General features: G+C 29.8%; 1 protein-coding gene and 1 pseudogene across 2 annotated transcripts; both read right to left on the reverse strand.

Annotated features, from left to right (window-relative positions):
• Positions 1–14509: 14509 nt before the first annotated feature.
• LOC103839578 (abscisic acid receptor PYR1) lies at positions 14510–15721 on the reverse strand. Of its 2 annotated transcripts, none has more exons than XM_009116080.3 (2): positions 15466–15721; positions 14510–15327 (listed from the first exon to the last, which is right to left on the reverse strand). In XM_009116080.3, the coding sequence occupies exon 2, from the start codon at positions 15313–15315 to the stop codon at positions 14668–14670; it is 648 nt and encodes a 215-aa protein (XP_009114328.1). In that variant the 5' UTR covers positions 15316–15327; positions 15466–15721; the 3' UTR covers positions 14510–14667. The 2 variants fall into 2 exon arrangements, with proteins under 2 accessions (XP_009114328.1, XP_009114327.1); XM_009116079.3 differs by having other exon boundaries at positions 14510–15334; positions 15466–15714.
• Positions 15722–16347: 626 nt separating this feature from the next.
• On the reverse strand, positions 16348–20439 carry LOC103839577 (annotated as a pseudogene).
• Between the last annotated feature and the right edge of the window lie 11 nt (positions 20440–20450).

Consider the following 20450-nt stretch of genomic DNA (forward strand, 5'->3'; position numbering starts at 1 on the left):
TGAAGGTTTTGTGTACACTTTTATGTTATGAAAACTTTTAGATTAGATTATAGACCATACTGGTCCAACTTTATGATTTGTAACGTAACAAAAAGCAAAGGAAAATAATTGGTCTTAAATGGGTTTTGGAGAGGATGGTACTCTCATCTTTTTGAGGGGATATGAAGAAACTGTTTGTAGTGCAAAAATGTGGAAACATGCGTCATGTGTGTTGTATATATCTATAACTATGACATAGTATATCTAACAACAATAAAAAGCAATGATTTATTGTTTAAAGTTTAAAGCTATGGGTAAGAACCTTTTAGTGTCTATCTTATGTGTGTTTGAGTATATCTCTATGTTGAGAGAGCCGTGTGATCTGTCTATCTATGACTTAGAGTCTTATGAAATATTAAGACTGATTTATAATTCTTAAAATATACGGGGAAAACTAAGGCTCCGAATGGTAACTGCGGTTTGAACGGTGTGGGACAAGCGGTTCAACTGCGGTACGGTTTTAACAGTTATAAAAACGTATAGATATATGATATATGTAGAAATTTTTGTTACTGTTAACTGCGGTGCAGGGCGGAGCGGTTGTAAACATTCAAAGCCTAAGATCTTAACACACGCATGTTTAAACCAAGGTTTGTATTTTAGTGGTTTGTCATAGCGTTGGCATCATGTCATAACCAAAGTTTTGAGCAAGTGTGAGTTGTAGTGTCAAGGCATTTTGTTGATATTTCCACAAGCACGATGAGCATTTATTCATAGTAATATTATTCATAGTAGTAAGAAGATGGCTAGAAAGCTACTTTTCTATATCATTGATGATTTCAAATAAAACTGTGCCAACTTTGTTTTATTCTTTCGTCAATCAAGTAGACAGAAAATTAATTTAGTACAATCAAGTTGTGACTCCTTTCTTAAGGATATTAATTAATAGCCATCTTTCAATCTATCTTTCGCTATGTATACTAAGGTTCCGAATAGTAATGTGCATGACAACTGTGGGATAAGTACGGTACGATTCAAATAGTAACAAACATTTATAGATATATATAGGTATATGTAAAAAAAATTGTTACTGTTGATGGCGGTTCGGTACGAACATTTAGTTACCATTCGAAACCTAAATAATTCACTCGTTCGTTCACACTACATATTGATATTGTTATAAAATATGACAACAACTATCGTTGATTCTTACAAAATTTGTCTCAATTAGCCCACGACCAAAGACAGAAACTTTATCGAATTTATATATTTAGTTGTTGAAATAACTGTGTAAGTTAATATATCTTATAGAAAGTTTACGTAAAACTCAAATTTACAAAAAAGTAAATTTTAACCAAATTAGTTTTGTTTATTAAAAAAATAGCTTTGTTAGTCTTTACTATAATAAAGTCGCTAACCAAAAATAAACCAACGCTCTCTTTCTTCTCACGAACATATTATATTTCATCAGAGTTCAATCTCTCTGGTATCCCGACCACCAGCTGTGGAGATTAATCATGTCATGAGTAAAATCCATTGTGATGATCACGTTGCTAGAATAATTTGGTCATATATTTTGAATACTAGGATGCATGAAAAGATTGGATGATTAGGATCGTCTCAAGTTGACAAAAAAAAAAGGATCGTCTTCATAAAGATAATGAGGGTGATAAAAAGATTGATCACATTAGGCTAAGTGGTCCGGTTGGTTCTAACCCGAGCAATGGACCGCTCCAACCGGAACAACAAAACTTGTTAGGAACAGTGGAATAAAAAGGAATTGAAGTTTTGAGAATTTAAAATATTAAGGATTTGATAAAAGAGAAGAGAAGGATTAATAATAGTCACCAGTGGTTTATATGATTCTAAGGTTTTGCGAAAGAAAAAATTGAAATTGGTTATATATAGTTTTGACGACCAAAAAAAATGTTATATACAGTTTTGAATCCCGATTTTGTTTCATACACAAGGGTGCATCATGACCAATCTACTGTGAATATTTCCGACCGTGTTTTACTATCACTAAATTCTATAACTATATTACTAGGTTTTGACCCGTGCTTGGAAAGCGCGGGATTGTTAGATTATATTATAATACAAAGTTTTATAATATCGAAAAGCATAATTTTTAACAGCTATATAATCTACAAATTAGTTTATTTGAGATTTTATATGTACACTTTTACGTAAGTTTCTTTTCGACATGAGAATTATATCCGGATCAAAAAAACAAACTGAACCGACCCAAAATTATAGGTTTAGTTCAGGTCCAGAGAAGATAACCTATTGAGTATTTTTTGACCCGGAGGTCTTTGTTTGAGTTCGGGTCCTACCCTAGGATCATAAATATGTGTTTATTAGGTATATTTGGATATTCCGAATATGTTTCTGGTATTATGGATATTGTTTTTAAGTTTTTGGTTTACGATTAGAGTTTTGATTTCAGGTAAATTTTTTAAATTAAAAAAAATTGGGTATTTGGATAAAATTTTGGGTATTTTTCAATTCATTGTGTCAGATTTTGAATAAGATTTTAAATTTTTAGGTATTTGAATTTTTTCGGTATTTGTTTGGAGTTTCAAATATTTTTCGTGTTTCGGATATTTTTCAGATTTTTCATATATTTCAAATTCTTTTAGGATCTTAAATACTCGAACAGATGTGGACCCTTTACGTCCATATCAGGTCCAACAACCTTTTGATATAGATTTTTAACGTTATTGTACAAAAACATGGTTGATGAAATATTTTTCTGAGTAAAAGTATCATAAGAAATAATATTAAGATCTATAAAAATATTTAAAATATTGAATGTTTAGAATGATTAATGTATTATCAGAGAAATAATAAATAGTTATACATAACTCCAACAACTTTTTTATATTAGATTTTTTTTAAAACTCTTTCCTTTTTAATAGTATTGATTCGTTTTAAGTGAAAAGTATATAAAAGTATAATATCTAAACAAATAATTTTTAAAATCTTGAATAATCAATATTGATATCGTGAAGTTAGGTTAGCTTTAATAGAACCAATGATTTTTTTTCATTTTTGTGAAGGTAACATGAATATTCAAAAAAATCATTCTTAAATATGAAAATATTATCAAATTATAGACAGTTGAAAGTTTAGTATATGATATAAGATTTTAGTGGAAAAGTTTATATATGATATGATTACTTTATTATAAACGAAAGAAGAAGTTAGAATGTACACATATATGTCTTGTAATTTATCTTGCTTTAAATCATATATTATATGATAAAAGTGATAATATAAAACATTAGTTTCAATGCTTTTATGATTAAAAATCAAAATGATAAATATAGTAATAGTAATGATTAGGATTTAGGAGTGAGATTTAAATAAATAAAAGAATTGACTAAATTATTGTTAGAGAAATATAAGGTAACATATTGTTAGTATAAATTTAAGGTAAGACCAAAAAATAATGAGTTAAATGAAAGGGTCCAAACAACTTTTATAGGTAGATTTTTTTAGACTCATTTCCTTTTAATAGTATTGATTCTTTTACTGTAAAAAGTTATAACTATCTACTCTGTTAATTTAGGATTCTATTTTTATCTATTATTAAAAAGTTATGATGGGATCACTTAAAGAAATAGTTAATATAACATATTTGATTATTTACATTAATAATAAACCAACTAAAATTTGATTTTTTTTTAATTATAACAAAATATGTTGAGAAATAATCTAACAAAATCTAACTTAAAAATTTAAATATTTTTATAAAATAATACAATAATTAATTTTGTAATTAGTAATATAATATTATTATAAATCAATGTTAACTAAAATCTTATTAAAAACCAGAAAATAAAAATTATATACAATTTTTATAAATTTTATAATTATATTTTGTATTATATAAAACAAAATGCCATATGAATTAAATATGACAAAATTATATTAAATAGGTAAAGTAACAAATTTTATTTTTTAAACTGTTTCATTTAAATAGATTATCACTCATCATTAAAATAAGTTAAAATTCGTAAACTATATAATCTTTTATAGGTTAAACTTTTATATCTACAACTATATATTATCTTTTTATTTATTTTGAAACACTCAACAATATATTTTTAAAAAATGTTTATATACAACAATATAATAGTACAATAACCTTTAGTTCATATACTATTTAAAAAAAAATATGTTATTAGAAAACTTTTAAATTTTAGTAATTTATTTAAAATATTAATGAAAAATCAAAATTTAATCATAAAATTATTTTTATATTTTAATTATAAAAAATATGTTGGGAAAAATTTAGAAAATATTACCTAAAATTCAAATATTTGTTTATAAAATAATATATTAATGTAGTAACATAACAAATTCAAAAGTACCACTATATATTAATGTAGTAACATAACAAATTTATAAAATAATATATTAATTGCCACTAATACCACTTTCCTAATACCACTTTTCAACTTTACACTTTTCAAATTTACCATTAAAATTTTAATGGCTAAAGTACCATTATACCCCTCATTTCATTAATTTAACCTAGATCTATTCTTCTCCAAATGTCTGTCACGAGATGAAAATGAGATCAAATTGAGACGAGCTCCAACGAGATCTCCGGCAAACTCAGCGATCTCCGGCGAATTCGGCGATCTCCGGCGAACTTGGCGATCTCCGGCGAACTCGACGATCTCCGACGAACTCGACCGGATTGGGAGAGCGTGGCGGCGAGTGGACATCCCGCCGTTCCTCCGCCGGCATTATGTAGTCGTAGTAATCCTCCGATGCTAAATCGGTCACGTTCGTCACGAATCGCATGCCGAGAAGTTCTCCGGCAAAGCTGACAGACTCGACAAGCTCAGACGAACAAGACGATCTCTCTCCCAACGCCTAAGAAACACTATCAAAGGTAAGATGATAGTATATGGTGATTTTTGCCTCTTTCTGTAATTTTAGCTTGATTTATCAAAATCGATATGTTTCTAAGAAAGAAGACGAAGTTTTTCAAGTGAAGTTTTCAGATCTCAAATTTATAAGATCTTATAAATTGGGTCCTTTCAAATCTTACTGTTGATCTGTTAGCAATCAAAAGACACAAAGCTTAACGTAAGAGTACAATTATTGATTTGGTTGATTTATTGTCATAGTTTTCAGATTTATATAATTATTTAATTCATGAGAAGTACTAACCTAAGAGTATAATTATTCTATGATTACTTCTTCTCTTGGTTGATTTGGTGATGTTGCAGAGAATTACAAATGTGTGTTGTCAGCTTTTGGATTTAAAGGATGTTGTGGAGAATATGTGTGGTGATATGCATATCTAAGTATCTCACTTCCTTAAGGTAATACAATGCTACTATTTGTAGTTTGACTAGCAATGTTTTAGTATGTGCAGTATATGAGGTGGAACGTTGGTGTTTTGGTAGTGTAACGTTCTATTTATACTTTGTGAGTTTATTTTTTATGTCTTGTTTTGTGTATAATATCTACAGAAGCAGTGGAGATGAATGATGAGTTTGTTGAGTTACGAAAGCATACTATTTTTGAATCTTATTTTTGGAAGTGAATGCTGATGCGTAGAAATAATATGTGACTGGCTTTTGTTCAGATTTTGAAAATTTAAGAGGTTGGTGAGCTGTTTGAAGAGGCAAGAGAGACTCTGAAGAAGAATGTGGTTTGTGCTATCAAAGAATTACGTATTTATAACGCTTTATAAAAGTTGCAGAGTTGGCTTCTTAGTACATTCTTCTCTCTAATCTTATTTAGACATCTCTTATAATAAAACAATTGTATCTCTCTTTTAGTAGTTGCATAGTTGAAGATATTAGTTGGACATGTAAGTGAGTTTGGTTTCAATTGTTTCTTTTATAGAAGAGTGAGATATGGAGAAGCCTTGATGTTCTCAGACTATGTTAAAGCAATATATCCCTTGTTGAAGGACGTGGCTCTTTCACCAGATATGTCTTTTTTGTGTTGATTGTCTTTTGGAGGGATTTTAGAAAAATTACCTTATAAGCCATTGTAAATAAATTTATAAACGCTTATAAATCACTTTGAGTTTCTTACACTCATTCTGCCTAGCATTCCTCACAAGACTTCTCAAGTTCAAACATTTATGTGTTTTGTATAGACATATACAATCAACTCTTGTTTAAAAACTTCTTAATAAAAACTTATAAATCGTCGAGTTGTACTTTTAACAATAGACTTATAAATAGCTTATATGTTCTTGTAAATAGTTTAATACACCCTTTTAAATAGTTTTATAAACATGTATAAATAGTTATATACTTTTGTAAAGAGATGATGATACGTGGCAGATTGTGAGGCACATGAGAACAGCAAGCAAGACTCCACCGCTTCAGAAATTTTACATACTTTTATAAATTATTTTATAATCCTTTATTATGGTGTATAAACTTTATAAATTATTTTTATAAACCCTTATAAAATATTTACATACTCTTGTAAACCCTTATATATTATTATACAAACCATTATAAATTATTTTATAAGGCTTTCATAAAGTTTTTATAAACCCTTATTAATAGTATACATACCTCTTATAAATTATTTATAAACTTTCATCACTTTCTTATAAACAATTATAAATGATTTATAGATCTTATAACTTGTTTTATATGTCTTTATTAATGGTTTATATACTCTTACAAATAATTTTACATACCCTTATAAGGCTTTGTAAAGAGATGATGATACGTGACAGATTCTAAGGCACATGTGGACAGCAAGCACGGCTCCACCGCTTCAGAAATTTTACATATCCTTATAAATTATTTTATTATAATCCTTTATAATGGTGTATAAATTTTATAAATTATTTTTATAAACCCGTATACATTATTATACAAACCATTATAAATTATTTTATAAGGCTTTCTAAATGGTTATAGACTCTTTTAGTTGATTTATAAACCTATACAACTCTTATAATACCCCTTATAAATTGAATATAATCTTTCATAAAGTTTTATAAACTCTTATTAATAGTATACATACCCCTTATAAATTATTTATAAACTTTCATAACTTTCTTATAAACATTTATAAATGGTTTATAGATTTTATAACTTGTTTTATATGCATTTATTAATGGTTTATAAACTCTTACAAATAATTTTACATATCCTTATAAGGATTTGTAAGGAGATGATGATACGTGGCAGATTCTGAGGTACATGTGGACAGCAATCAAGACTCCACCGCTTCAGAAATTTTAAATTGCCTTATAAATCATTTTATAATATTTTATAATGGTGTATAAACTTAATAAATTATTTTTATAAACCCGTATACATTATTTACATACCCTTATAAACCCTTATAAATTATTATACAAACCATTATAAATTGTTTTATAAGGCTTTCTAAATGGTTATAGACTCTTTTAGTTGATTTATAAACCTATACAACTCTTATAATACCTCTTATAAATTGAATATAATCTTTTATACAGTATTTATAAACTCTTATTAATAGTATACATACCCCTTATAAATTATTTATAAACTTTCATAACTTTCTTATAAACATTTATAAATGGTTTATAGATTTTATAACTTGTTTTATAGATTTTATAACTTGTTTTATATGCATTTATTAATAGTTTATAAACTCTTACAAATAATTTTACATATCCTTATAAGGATTTGTAAGGAGATGATGATACGTGGCAGATTCTGAGGTACATGTGGACAGCAATCAAGACTCCACCGCTTCAGAAATTTTAAATTCCCTTATAAATCATTTTATAATATTTTATAGTGGTGTATAAACTTAATAAATTATTTTTATAAACCCGTATACATTATTTACATACCCTTATAAACCCTTATAAATTATTATACAAACCATTATAAATTGTTTTATAAGGCTTTCTAAATGGTTTTAGACTCTTTTAGTTGATTTATAAACCTATACAACTCTTATAATACCTCTTATAAATTGAATATAATCTTTCATACAGTTTTTATAAACTCTTATTAATAGTATACATACCCCTTATAAATTATTTATAAACTTTCATAACTTTCTTATAAACATTTATAAATGGTTTATAGATTTTATAACTTGTTTTATATGCATTTATTAATAGTTTATAAACTCTTACAAATAATTTTACATATCCTTATAAGGCTTTGTAAAGAGATGATGATACATGGCAGATTCTGAGGTACATTTATAAATGGTTTATAGATTTTATAACTTGTTTTATATGCATTTATTAATAGTTTATAAACTCTTACAAATAATTTTACATATCCTTATAAGGCTTTGTAAAGAGATGATGATACATGGCAGATTCTGAGGTACATGTGGACAGCAATCAAGACTCCACCGCTTCAGAAATTTTAAATTCCCATATAAATCATTTTATAATATTTATAATGGTGTATAAACTTAATAAATTTTTTTTTTAAACCCATATACATTATTTACGTACCCTTATAAACCCTTATAAATTATTATACAAACTATTATAAATTGTTTTATAAGGCTTTCTAAATTGTTATAGACTCTTTTAGTTGATTTATAAACCTATGGAACTCATATAATACCCTTATAAATTGAATGTATGCTTTCATAACGTTTTTTATAAACTTTTATAAATTATTTACATTCATCAATAATCATAGATCTAACCCCATTGGTTGGTATGAGAAAGTGAACCATAGATCTACCCCCATTCATCAATAATCTTATTTACATAAGGTTCTCCTGAAAATTGAATGATATTCTTTCTAGCTACTTCTACAACACTTCCGCAAGGTGTGAATTCTCAATTTCACTAAATTCCTCCTTACCTAAAATACAAAAAATCATTTTCAACATAATTCATATTTGAACGTTGGATGATCAGTTTTGGCTTGTCTGGTAGCTCTGTTGAAGTATCACAATACCTCGTAGTTAACTTCAAAATTGTGCAGAATTTATAAACCTTATAAATTATTTAACAAACTTTATAAACTGTCTTATAACTTCAAATGTTGAATCCTCAGCAAAAATCACAACCTGTAAGTATTTTTTCGGATTTTGTTGTTTTGATCTAAGAGAAAGAGTTATCTATTAATATTCTGATCTAAGAGAAAGATTTCTAATTGTGAACATTGAGTTTTTGAAAATTTATAACTCTTTATAAATCGAAGTTATTTAGTAATGTAATTGACATGTTCAGTTCCCGACACTCATAAAAGAAGCATATGTTCAAGCTTATATGAGAGCCACAACTCTGCCATCACACATTTTCTTTGATCTACAATGTTAATCATCAAATTCATCATTGTCTCTTGTTTTTTTTTCTAAAGTCTTATTGACCAACCATTGACATTTTTTAGTTTCTTCTTGTGTCTTAGATTGCAGAGTCTGTTTCTTTTAACAGCGATAAAAATTATGATATAACGCAAGTGAAGGCTCCACCTCAGCTGCAGAAAACGATGTGTTAAGTAACTCAATCAACTAAAAGACAATTTAGAAAGGCTTATAAGACAGTTTATAAAGTTTGTTAAATAATCAACTGCGCCTCGCCTCACCGTCCTCTCCATCTCCTCCACGACCCTCCACGGAAACAGAGCATCATCAAGATGCGCAGTAAACGCGAAATCAAACGCACCGTCGAAAAATGAAGGTTATGAGGATCAGCTCTTCTCTCGAGAGGAAGCGAATCCACCAACTCCACGGCGGTAACGTCAGATAACTCGATCTGGGCCATCGCCATCGGAGCGTGTCCGGCGCCGGCGGAGAGGCAGAGAGCTTTGGTGTGGTTGCGAAGCAATCCGAGATCGCAGAATCGGAGGAAGTAAGACGAGAAGGAGGAGAGACGCGATATCCAAGCCTTGGTTAGGGACGGAGGAGAAGGAGGAGAGACGGTGGATCTCCGGTGAATCGGAGACAGAGAAGAAGAAAAAAGATCGAGAGAAAGAGAGAGGAAGAAAAGAGGATCGCGAGAGAGAGAGAGATAAAGTTAGGGCTAATATGGTCTTTTGGTCATTAATGAAAAGTGTATTTGTGAAAATGTCCTCATACTAGTGGTATACTTGAAATGTGGTACTAAAGAAAGTGTAGAAGTAAAATTTCCCCAATTCAAAATTCATGTAATCTTTCAAACTCAAAAATAGTTGTATAATTTCCCAAAGTTTTCTTGATAAAACATAAAATTTTGAAAATAAATTTTAAAAATCAAAATCATAATATTTTAAATAGATAAAATCGTTGATAATAAAGAATAACTTTTTGAAATGCACAACGAAAAAGAAACTAGATATGTTACAAGAAGTAAAGCAATCTAATATTTTGAAATATTAATTAAAAATATAAAACTTAATATCATAACATTCACAAATATCATATATCAATAAAATTTACTAAAAATAATATGTTAGATGCTACTATGAATAAAATTTTCTAAAATAATAGGGTTATATTATTTAAATAAAATAGTGTTTTTACTTATAAATTCTGTAAAATACTAAAATGATAGATGTTAAAAGTGTATTTTTAAACACAACATGTAAATATTAATTATCTTAAAATATTTATTTTCTATAATATAAATAAAATTTAAAATGTATTATATGCAAAATATATAGATTAAAGGAAAAAAATATTTTGAAGGAGGTTATTTATTTGATTATTTCAGATTGTTATTTTATTTTACCTAACTTGAAAATTTATTAGTAAGTAATAAAAATTAATAACAAAATAAAATGTATTAAACAAATCACTATATATTAATAATGCTGAATAAGAAATATAAACAATAATATTATAGAGTTACACAATATATAACACTAAAATTGAAATTTTATATTTAAAACGTTTGTAATAAAATCAAATACATTTATAAAATGAAAAATTATCTGCACGGATGTGCAAGTTAAAATCTAGTATAAAATAAAAAGTTAAAACTAATAGCACTGTTGATAAAAATAAACTAAAAGAACTGTATTAAATAAAGAAGTTTAAAGTTTATCATTAAAGTGTGAGCCTTTGATTTTCACTTTTTATATTGTTTTTATTGTCCAATCAATAAATCTCAAAATTTACTTTCTGACATTCTTTTATGGGTATCAACCAAGTTGGCAACTTGCTCTCTCTCAGTGCCCACTAGATTCGTCCTTCTCTTCCCTAATGGAATCATACGAGAAGCAATGATTCAACGGCTCTGGTTTAGCTTCTCTTTCTTTTGCGTCCAATTAAAATGAGAAAAATAATCTGACCCCAACTTTGTAGTAATATCACTTATCCATAAATGGGCGTAGTTATCTCTTAAGGACTTCCCACTAAGAGCATGTTCAAAAAAGAACTCTATTTTTAAGTTTATAAAACTCTATATTTGAAGTTTCAAATTATTTTTCTTCAAAAGCAAAACTTTAAACTCAACTTCAAAATTATTTATATTTTATAATATGGTCCTTATATTTGTTATAACTAATTTGAATTCATAAAACTTTTGTAAACAACTAACACATATATAAACATATTACAATATTAATTAATAAAATATTTTATTAAAATATAAAATTTTTAAATAAAATAACTTAATTAATATTAAACTTCAAACAAAATACCATATTATTTCATAAAATGATTTTCGTAATGCATATATGATCTATTAGTGCATTTCGAAGTAAAAATGGCTCTCCTCATTTTTACTTTGTAGATTACGAACTAAAAATTGCTGAAATCGGGTAATATTGATACTTGTAAATACATTAGATTGGAACAAGAAAGTAAAAGAGAAACATAAAATATTGCTAGAAGAGTAATTTCCTTTCGATTATATTAATACTCGTGAATATATTCGATATGAACAAGAAAGATTTGTACGAAAAAGACATCAAAAACAACAACCATCTTCAGTCACACAAAAAAAATTTGGATAATATTTGAAAATTTTGAAGGTTCCGGATCAAACTTACCTAACTACTAGTGTTGTTGTAATATTTAGATTTGTGTAATATTTATGGCTTCATGTAATTTTTTAACAAAATTTTGTTAAGTTTTGTTTTGTATATTATTGTTGTCTAAGTCTAGCTTAAAATATTTTAAATCTTATTTTAAAGTTTCATTTAATTTTATGTGTAAAATTTAAAATCTGTAAACAAAATTTAAAATATTTATGAGATATAATTTTTTTAAGGATTAAAACAATAAACGAGAAAATATTTATGAATCATAAAGGTGATGTGTGATTGTAGGGATCAAAATGCAAATAAAAATATGAAACTTCAAATTTGAAGTTTTTTAATAGTAAAACTTCAAATTATAGAGTGTTACTTTTTGGAGAGCAAAAAACTTCATATTTGAAGTTATAGAGTGCTTTTTAAAGATGCTTTAAGTGCCCACCTTCTCTTCCCCGAAAATACACGATTAAATTCGAATATAGTGTAGCTGCGACTGTGTTTCAAAAAGAAAAAAAAAATGTAGCTGCGACTGACATAAATCACGATGCAATAAGTTGAGTACATACATTCAAGAGATAAGTGAATCAACCGATTTTTTTTAAAAAATTCATATTAATTTTTTTTTGTTACTTGAAAAGAAGATTAAAAAAAAAAAGATAAAGAAAAATACGAAGTCCAACCAAACTTGTAATAGATTCAAAAAAAAATACAATAAGCCACAAAATAAAAAACACCAGTGAAAACCAAACCACACAAGAATAAAAGCCATATTACAACTAACTCACAATAAGCCACAAAATAAAAGAACACCAATGAAAACCTAATCACACAAGTAAACTGTCGTCAACAACCACACCACCGCCAAAACTACCATAGCAACAGAACTCAAGATAAATTCGAAAGAATTGAACAATATACGCCATTGCAGCAGCCACTAAAGAGATCCAGACCACCATTCACTGACGAATGACAATATACCATTTGCACCGGCCACCAAAGAGGTACATACCACCACTCAGTACTGACGAATGACTACAAGTGGGAAAACTTATAGTACATGACTAATCGAGTAAGAAAAATATATGATAAAACTGAGTTAGTCGTAACAAAACTATTCTTGTAATCAGCCATCACCAGAGGAATACTTGCCTTCGCTCTAGAATAACGAGCATACTCATAAATCATGGAAGTTCAAGCTCCTCCAGACCTCCCTCAAGCTACACACCCCCTATGGCTCACCTCTTCCCCCCTCCATTTACAAAAAAAAAAAACAAGATCCAATATGTTCCCCGGTGAGAGAAGAACAACCACTCTTAAGAAAAAACATTGGAGCTTATCCTCAATAAACCTGGACATGTAAGAAAACATAGATTTAACCACCACTTAGATAAAGCTATATAGAGAATCCATATTCACTGCAAAAACTGCACTCAAGATGAATCAAGAACCACAAGTGAAGTACCAACGAAAATAAAAGAGAAAAAAAATAATCCGTCATAGTTCCGACAAAAAAGGAAAAAAGTTTAAATAATCAATAGAATATTTATTTTCAAACAATTTAAAAATTGGGAAAATATATTGACAAATGACCAATAATTTCACATTTCATGTACTATAAATATTTGTTCCAGCTTTCTAGTTGTTGATGAAAAGTTATACCACACATTTTGCTAATGAAAAATTGGACTGTGAAAAAAAAATATTACGAGTATAGTAGATCAAGTTTTTCTCATATGGCTTACAAAGTTTAAGCTATTTTATAAATCATCTACAATACAATAAAATGAGCAACATAACAATACTTGAAAAAAATACAAATCCCTAAATTTTTCCTAAAAGTATAAATGTTATTAAATTAAGTAGCGAGAGAAAAAGTGAGCGATTGTCTCATTTCCCACTGGTGATCCGTGCATGATTGTTGTCGTGTAGGATCTGTGAGGAGAGGGCTTATTGTCTTCGTTTTTCTTTGTTTTTTCTTCTGTAATTTCTTATATATGTGAGGCAAGAAACATGTCTTAACCGACTTAGATCTTGTTAATTTTGAGTTCGGTAAAAAAATTTCAACAGTGATGGATCTACATCTTTTGGCTGTTGTGCTTTGCTTATCTATCTCATGAGTTAAATACATGTAGAGACACATGGGTGAGCGTGTGGGAGCTTCGGTGACTCTTTCGTGTGATTTCGGTGGATCACAAGAAGTTGACTATGCGGCAACGACATTCTAGTTTAACCAAGTCCGAGTTCATTTTTTTGTTCTCGTAGTTTATTCGGGTGGTTCTCTTTAAGGTTTTCTTATTATGGTAGACTGGTGACTGGTTTAGGCTTTTTGTCATTTTGGCTCTTGAGACTGATCATGTGAAGTCTCCGGCTTATGTTTATGGGGGTTACTTGTTTAACCGCTAACTTGTGTCTTTGGATTTGCATTAATTAATGCAATCGTCGGCTATGGTTCCGATCGTATGTAATTCTGTGTTAAGTATAAATTCAGATCACAAAAAAATAAACATTGTTAATCAGTTTCTGGCTGAACGAAGGTACTATCCCTAAATGCTATCTAACATTAGATTTAACTCCAGATTCCAACTATCTAGGAGAGAACAAAAACAAGGGATAAAAATGAAAACATGACAATAATCAAAGGAGCCAATTACAATTCAGTAAGAATGTTCTTTCAAATGAAATATTACCCTTACAATTAAAAAGAGAAAAACGAAGAATATTCCCAAACTTTTGTCGTATTTATTTATTTCACTCCATCAACATTTCACATCACCGGAGAGTTTCTCCCGTCGCCGGAATTACGATCCATCCCTTCAGCAACCGACGCGAGTTTCTGCAGATTCAGTTTAACCACAGTATCAGCAAACAAACGAGTATCCTCTTCCGTGTTCCCTGCCGGCACATCAACGACGTACGATTCAAGAACAACGGAAGAGATCCGTCCTTCTCTCTCGAACCCATGAACCGTCGTCACCGACTTGTAGTTCCTCAGCCTGTGCTCGCCTCCGGTGATGCTAAACCCCGTCACTCTCCGATCATCGTCGAGCAGGTCGAGCCTCTCCCTCGACGTGTTCGCCGGAAGCCCGCTGATCACGTCCACGTAGCGCGTGCACCCCACTCGCATCTCGAACCCTTCGTCGACGGAGCAGCTTTTGATGAAGTGTTTATAAGTCTGAGGCCGGTCGAAGCGTCTCACGACGGACCAGACGGTTTCCGGCGGAGATTTGATGCGTTGGACGAGGAGGGAAGAGCAGCGTCCCGGACCGAGTTGGTAGGTGTGGAACTCGGTGATTGAGTCGGTTAACTCGGCGAACTCGTCTGGAGTTAACTCGGAAGGAATCATTTGGTGATGGAGAGTAGAGGCTGTTTGGGTTGCTTCTTCCTCTTGTCTGATTGGCTGTGAATCCACCATTGATTTGTTGAACTGAAATCTAAACCAAACACAAGTTGAACTATAAGTAATAACGGTAAGAGTCTCATATGTGACTAGTTAGAACCATAACTGCCAAGTACAAGTTATGACCCAAGTTTGGATCCAAGTAACAAGATCGATCAAACTAACCTCGATTGTCCTAAAGGATCAGCTTAACGAGACCTTCTCACACTAATCCTAACCCTTCTCTACCTTTCTCTTGAACAAGGTCTATAACTTTCTTGCGAGGTTTACACCAAAAATAAATTTCTAGCTAGGAATATGATGTTAGAGAGAGAAGATGGAGATGAGAGGAAGGAAAAGATGAGAGAGATATAGAAGAGGATGAATAAAATAAAAAAATTCTCGATTAATTTGTGGAAATGACCAAAGGCTGTGTATTGATCACACAATTATTATAATTGAACCATTGAACCAAAAATTGACAAATTGATTAAACCAGAATAAAAGAAATAAACAATGGCCACTAATGGAGTTTTCTGTAACATAATTTTCCAAACATGGATAGTTACATTAAAAAGCTATTTTCCAAGTTATTTATGATTGGTAATAATTTGTTAGGTCCGTTCAATACTTCAATTTAGGATCTGACTGGTTCAAACCCAGCGGTTGCGGTTGCAGTTGCGGGAGTTTGTAAATGCGGGCGGTTGCGGTTTCTAGCGGTTTTAAGAGATTTGTACGACTGATACTGCGGTTAAAAAATGGTGCGTTTGCGGGTGACTTATGACTGGTTAACTACCAAAAGCGGTAACAGTCAAATAATAAATTAACAATATTTACATTTAATATAATTATAAAAATATCAAAAATCATAAAATTATAATAAATATAAAATTTATATTTAGAAAGTTATAATTTTAATTTTTGAAAATTTATTGAAATTGTTTTTATCATATAATATTAATTAAAATATAATAAATATATTTAAATATTTTCATAATTTCAATTTTAAATTTTTTATTAAATATTTTTACTTTTGTATATATATTGATTTTAAAAAAGAAAAAAAATTTACCCTCCTGCAACCGCCCGCAACCGCAAACGCTAGCTGAAGCCAGCTTTTGAATTTATGAGATTCAGAGCGATTTGAAGCGGTTTAGAACGATTTGAGTGATTGTTGCAAACCATCGACAACCGCTACCAACCGCAAAAGCTGCGTTTGCGGGTGGTAGCGGGAAAACCAGTCGCCCCCTTACTACTAAACACAAAACGCAACATGAAAAGAAAAAACGCAACATAAATTCCATCGGCTATGGTTTTTTTGGCGTTATGGAGACATTAATCATTTGTACTGGTTTGGTGATTCCTCTTTTAAAAAAATTAAGGGAAAATTGGAATGATGAGACACTTTGAATTTCGCTTATTAAGAAAAATAGGATTCAAATTAATGTTAATACCATTATACCCTTAAATTAATCATTTTTGTATATTACAAATTAATAAATAAAATATTTTGTAACTGATTTAATATTAAAATGAAAAAAAAGAAAAAAAACCCACCAGAGAGGTCAAACAAGCAAAAGTAATTTTAGCCTACTTTAATCATCATTTTACTCCCTTTCTCAGCCGTAGCTTCAACTTGTATCAATGGCAATTTGGGGTTATGGACCGACACGTGGCAACACATGACTAGTCTGGATCACTTAATTCTGTGGAACCAGGATACATCTGTATAATTCAAAAAAAAAATCATAAAATCTTTTGTCTCTAATCTCGTTTTCGTCTTCTTCCTCGTGGTTCTCAGACATGACTAGAGATTTGTTCTTCGTTGGACAGTCTTCTTCTTCCTCTATAGTTTGTTTTCATTTTTCTAACAGTTTTGTTTTCATCTTTCTTACAGTGTTATATTTGAAATTAACTGCTCACAGGGTGTCAAAGTTCATGGAGTTATTGGCCCTTGCACATCTCTCGAAAATGTATCATTCAAAAGTGTGATGGGATCTTTGATTCGTTAAGTTCGTTGTGATGAAGAAGTTTACTTTCTGATGATTGTTTACAGAAAGGACCATTATAAGCCTCTGATACTGGCATCGGTTAGGGCCACACAAGCACTTGGAAGTTTACTTTCTAATGATTGTTTCCTCCTCTCCGTCCATATGTTTGGTTTTTGAAATTGCTAAAAAGAAGACAACTGATGTCGTTTTGCAGTCGGTGATCAATCAGTTCTATTCCAGTTTTTAACATAGTAAGGGATCTGAAGCTTTCCATCTAAAATTGCAAGTTATGGACGGAGAGGGAGAAACACTTTGTACTTAAATGAAATTTATGTTTCTGTAGTTATCATCACTCAAATGGTCAAACAAGGCTTCGGGTTACAACTCTTTCAAGAAGATGGGTCATGGGAACTGAAAAATTACAGGCAAGTTTTGAGTAGTATGTTTTATGATATACAAGAAACTCTCTTGATTGGATTTGGCCTTTTTGTTTACTCTTCAATCATTAGTTAGTCCTGTTGCGGTAAAAACTCCATCCACCCTTCTGTGTTTAATACATCTAAAATATGATGTATTATGTTGTTTAAATTCAGTGTAAAATTTTTTACCTATCTTATTATGTCAATTTCTTAGATATTCAAGAGTTCAAAGGAGGTTGCAGCTATGGAAGTCAAGAGTTGACCTCCTCTTCAGGCAACCGATTCAACTTGAAGTTGTCATCAGATTCAACTTGAAGTTGTCATCCTCGTCTGAGCTTCAATATTCCTTTGCACAACTTGCAAGTTTTTTCTATTTATTATCTTAGCTGAACTGTTCATTGTTTTTGTATATTGTGTACTCAGCTCCATCTGTATACTCAGATCCATCTGTACATTACAACATTCTTTGATGAAATACAACATAGTAGTAGTTTATAATGTTACCATTAGACCACGCCTTTCTTTTTCTGCCAAGAAATTCCATTGATCACTGCAACTTGATATCCATTCAGCAGATTTATAATAGTTGATGTTTTGGTTCATTGCACAAGAACTAAGACATATGTTTTTATCTAAAAAGTATCATTAAAAATATAAACAAAAACTAATTCAACCAATCATAAAAGAATTATAAAACATAATTGGTCACACAGTTTTCAATGACACTAAAACTAATATAAAAATACTAAAACATCATATATTTTGAAACATCAAAAACTCTTCAAAACATCATATATTTTGGAATAGAGGGAGTACTATATACTATTGATTTGCAATTCATATTGCTAAACTAGTCGTTAACGAAAGAACTGCATTATAGGAAGACACACTAGATTCTTTTTTTTTATCATAGATAATCATGTTTGCTAAATAAGTAAATATGTTAAAGCAAAATTTTTAATTAATTCTAATTAAGTTTGATGGATAACATATCACATATTTGTTTAGAAGGAAAACTTAGGTTTAAAACGAAATATGAAATACTGCATAGTACAAACAATAAAAAAAAATTAGCAACCCAATAAGTTAAACCAGGACCATTTCTTGGAAGATTTTGTCTTCTTCTTGTTTGGTTTGCAAGTTTCATTAGCATCCTTCTTCTCCAGCAATGGTTTCTCAATATTTATCACTTCCTCTTCCTCTTCCTCTTCCTCTTCCTTCTCCTCTTCTTCAATCTTCTCTTCTGTTTCCTACATATCATAATGATATGTTAATATATGATTAACTACATATATATGTGAAAATAGACAAAATGATAAATATATATACCCGAGGGTCTAGTGAATGCTGTAAGGGAATATGAAAAGGATCAATGTTGCTACTGAAAATGGGTAATGTCTTTGTCAAATCTCTCTTAATCCTTTGGCTTGATGTTTCACCGGACCCTCCAGTTGAAGTAGAAGATGCACTGCTCGACTCCAACTCCAAACATATCTTTTAAACATTATATAAACCATTAAACACAATATTATATACAAAAACCTTAAGACTATACTCAACTTGTAAAGAACTTTTGTCTAAAACCTGTCGTAAAACCATACCTGAAAAAGTCTGGTCTCCAATGCTGCAATTCTATCTAGTAATGATCCTTTGAAATAAGCTCTCTGACAGCCGTGCCTCTATCGATTAATTAATCCGCGTGTAGTAGATGCACTTTCATCTTTCCATTTCGGAAGGTTCTGTTGTCTTTCTAAGTTCTTTATCTACATGAGAAACAATACAGTTCGTAGTCGGAACAATGTAATGAAAATTAAATCCATCACAATGTAAGTAAACTATCTTTTAACATAAAGTTCAAAGGTAATAGCAATTTACAACGAAGTCCAAATGCTCAAGCCTAGAGAGCATAGGCAATGAAGAGAGTGAATGTCTTTGTTGCTCCATGGTCTCCATCAGACTTGCTATTTTTTTCTCGTACTTTGATATTCTTTTTGCGGATTTATAGTGAAAAAGATGCAAATAATACCAAAATGTAAGAAGAAAAAGGATGATGCAGTTATGAGTTCCCTCCTTTTTTTCTGTTGACACTCTACTGTGCAAGGCACTAGTCATACGCTAGTTTGTTATCCGCCACATAACATATTTTAGTTAGGCCTCTGTTTATAGGGCCCAGTCCATGTTTAAATGAAGCGTAATTGTGGATTCGGTTTGGTAAAATGTTCATTAATTTAATAGTCTAACTAGATTATGACGAAGGAAAGGTATATGTTTGTTTTAATTTTTTTGACAAATTTAATTTTTATATTTGTGTTTTTTAAAATCAAATATATGTTTAGTACTAATTTAATTAAATATAATTTTTGGTAATTGCTTATGTTAACTAATCTATAGAAAAAAGATAAATGTTTATATTATTGAAATATTATAACATATATTGTCCGTAATAAAATGTGTAGTTGTTTTCATAAGAAAAATGTAGTTAGTCATGTATAAATGGGTATAAATGGGATGTAGTTACTTTTTTTTGAAAAAGATAAATAAAATGTTGTTATTATATATATTTTAGTCAAACATGTACCGGTGATTTATTTGCACTCTCATAGATGTGGTGGTTATGAATCCCTGAAATATAAGAATTATAAAGGAAAATTACAATAAATAAAATTATAAATAAGTAAAAAAATGTAGATATATCGACAGTTATAAAAGATTTTTTTGGACTTAATATTTATCAATTGAACATGATTGTGTTTTAATAGAA

Source organism: Brassica rapa, chromosome A09 (assembly GCF_000309985.2).
Source record: "Brassica rapa cultivar Chiifu-401-42 chromosome A09, CAAS_Brap_v3.01, whole genome shotgun sequence".
Lineage (NCBI taxonomy): Eukaryota > Viridiplantae > Streptophyta > Magnoliopsida > Brassicales > Brassicaceae > Brassica > Brassica rapa.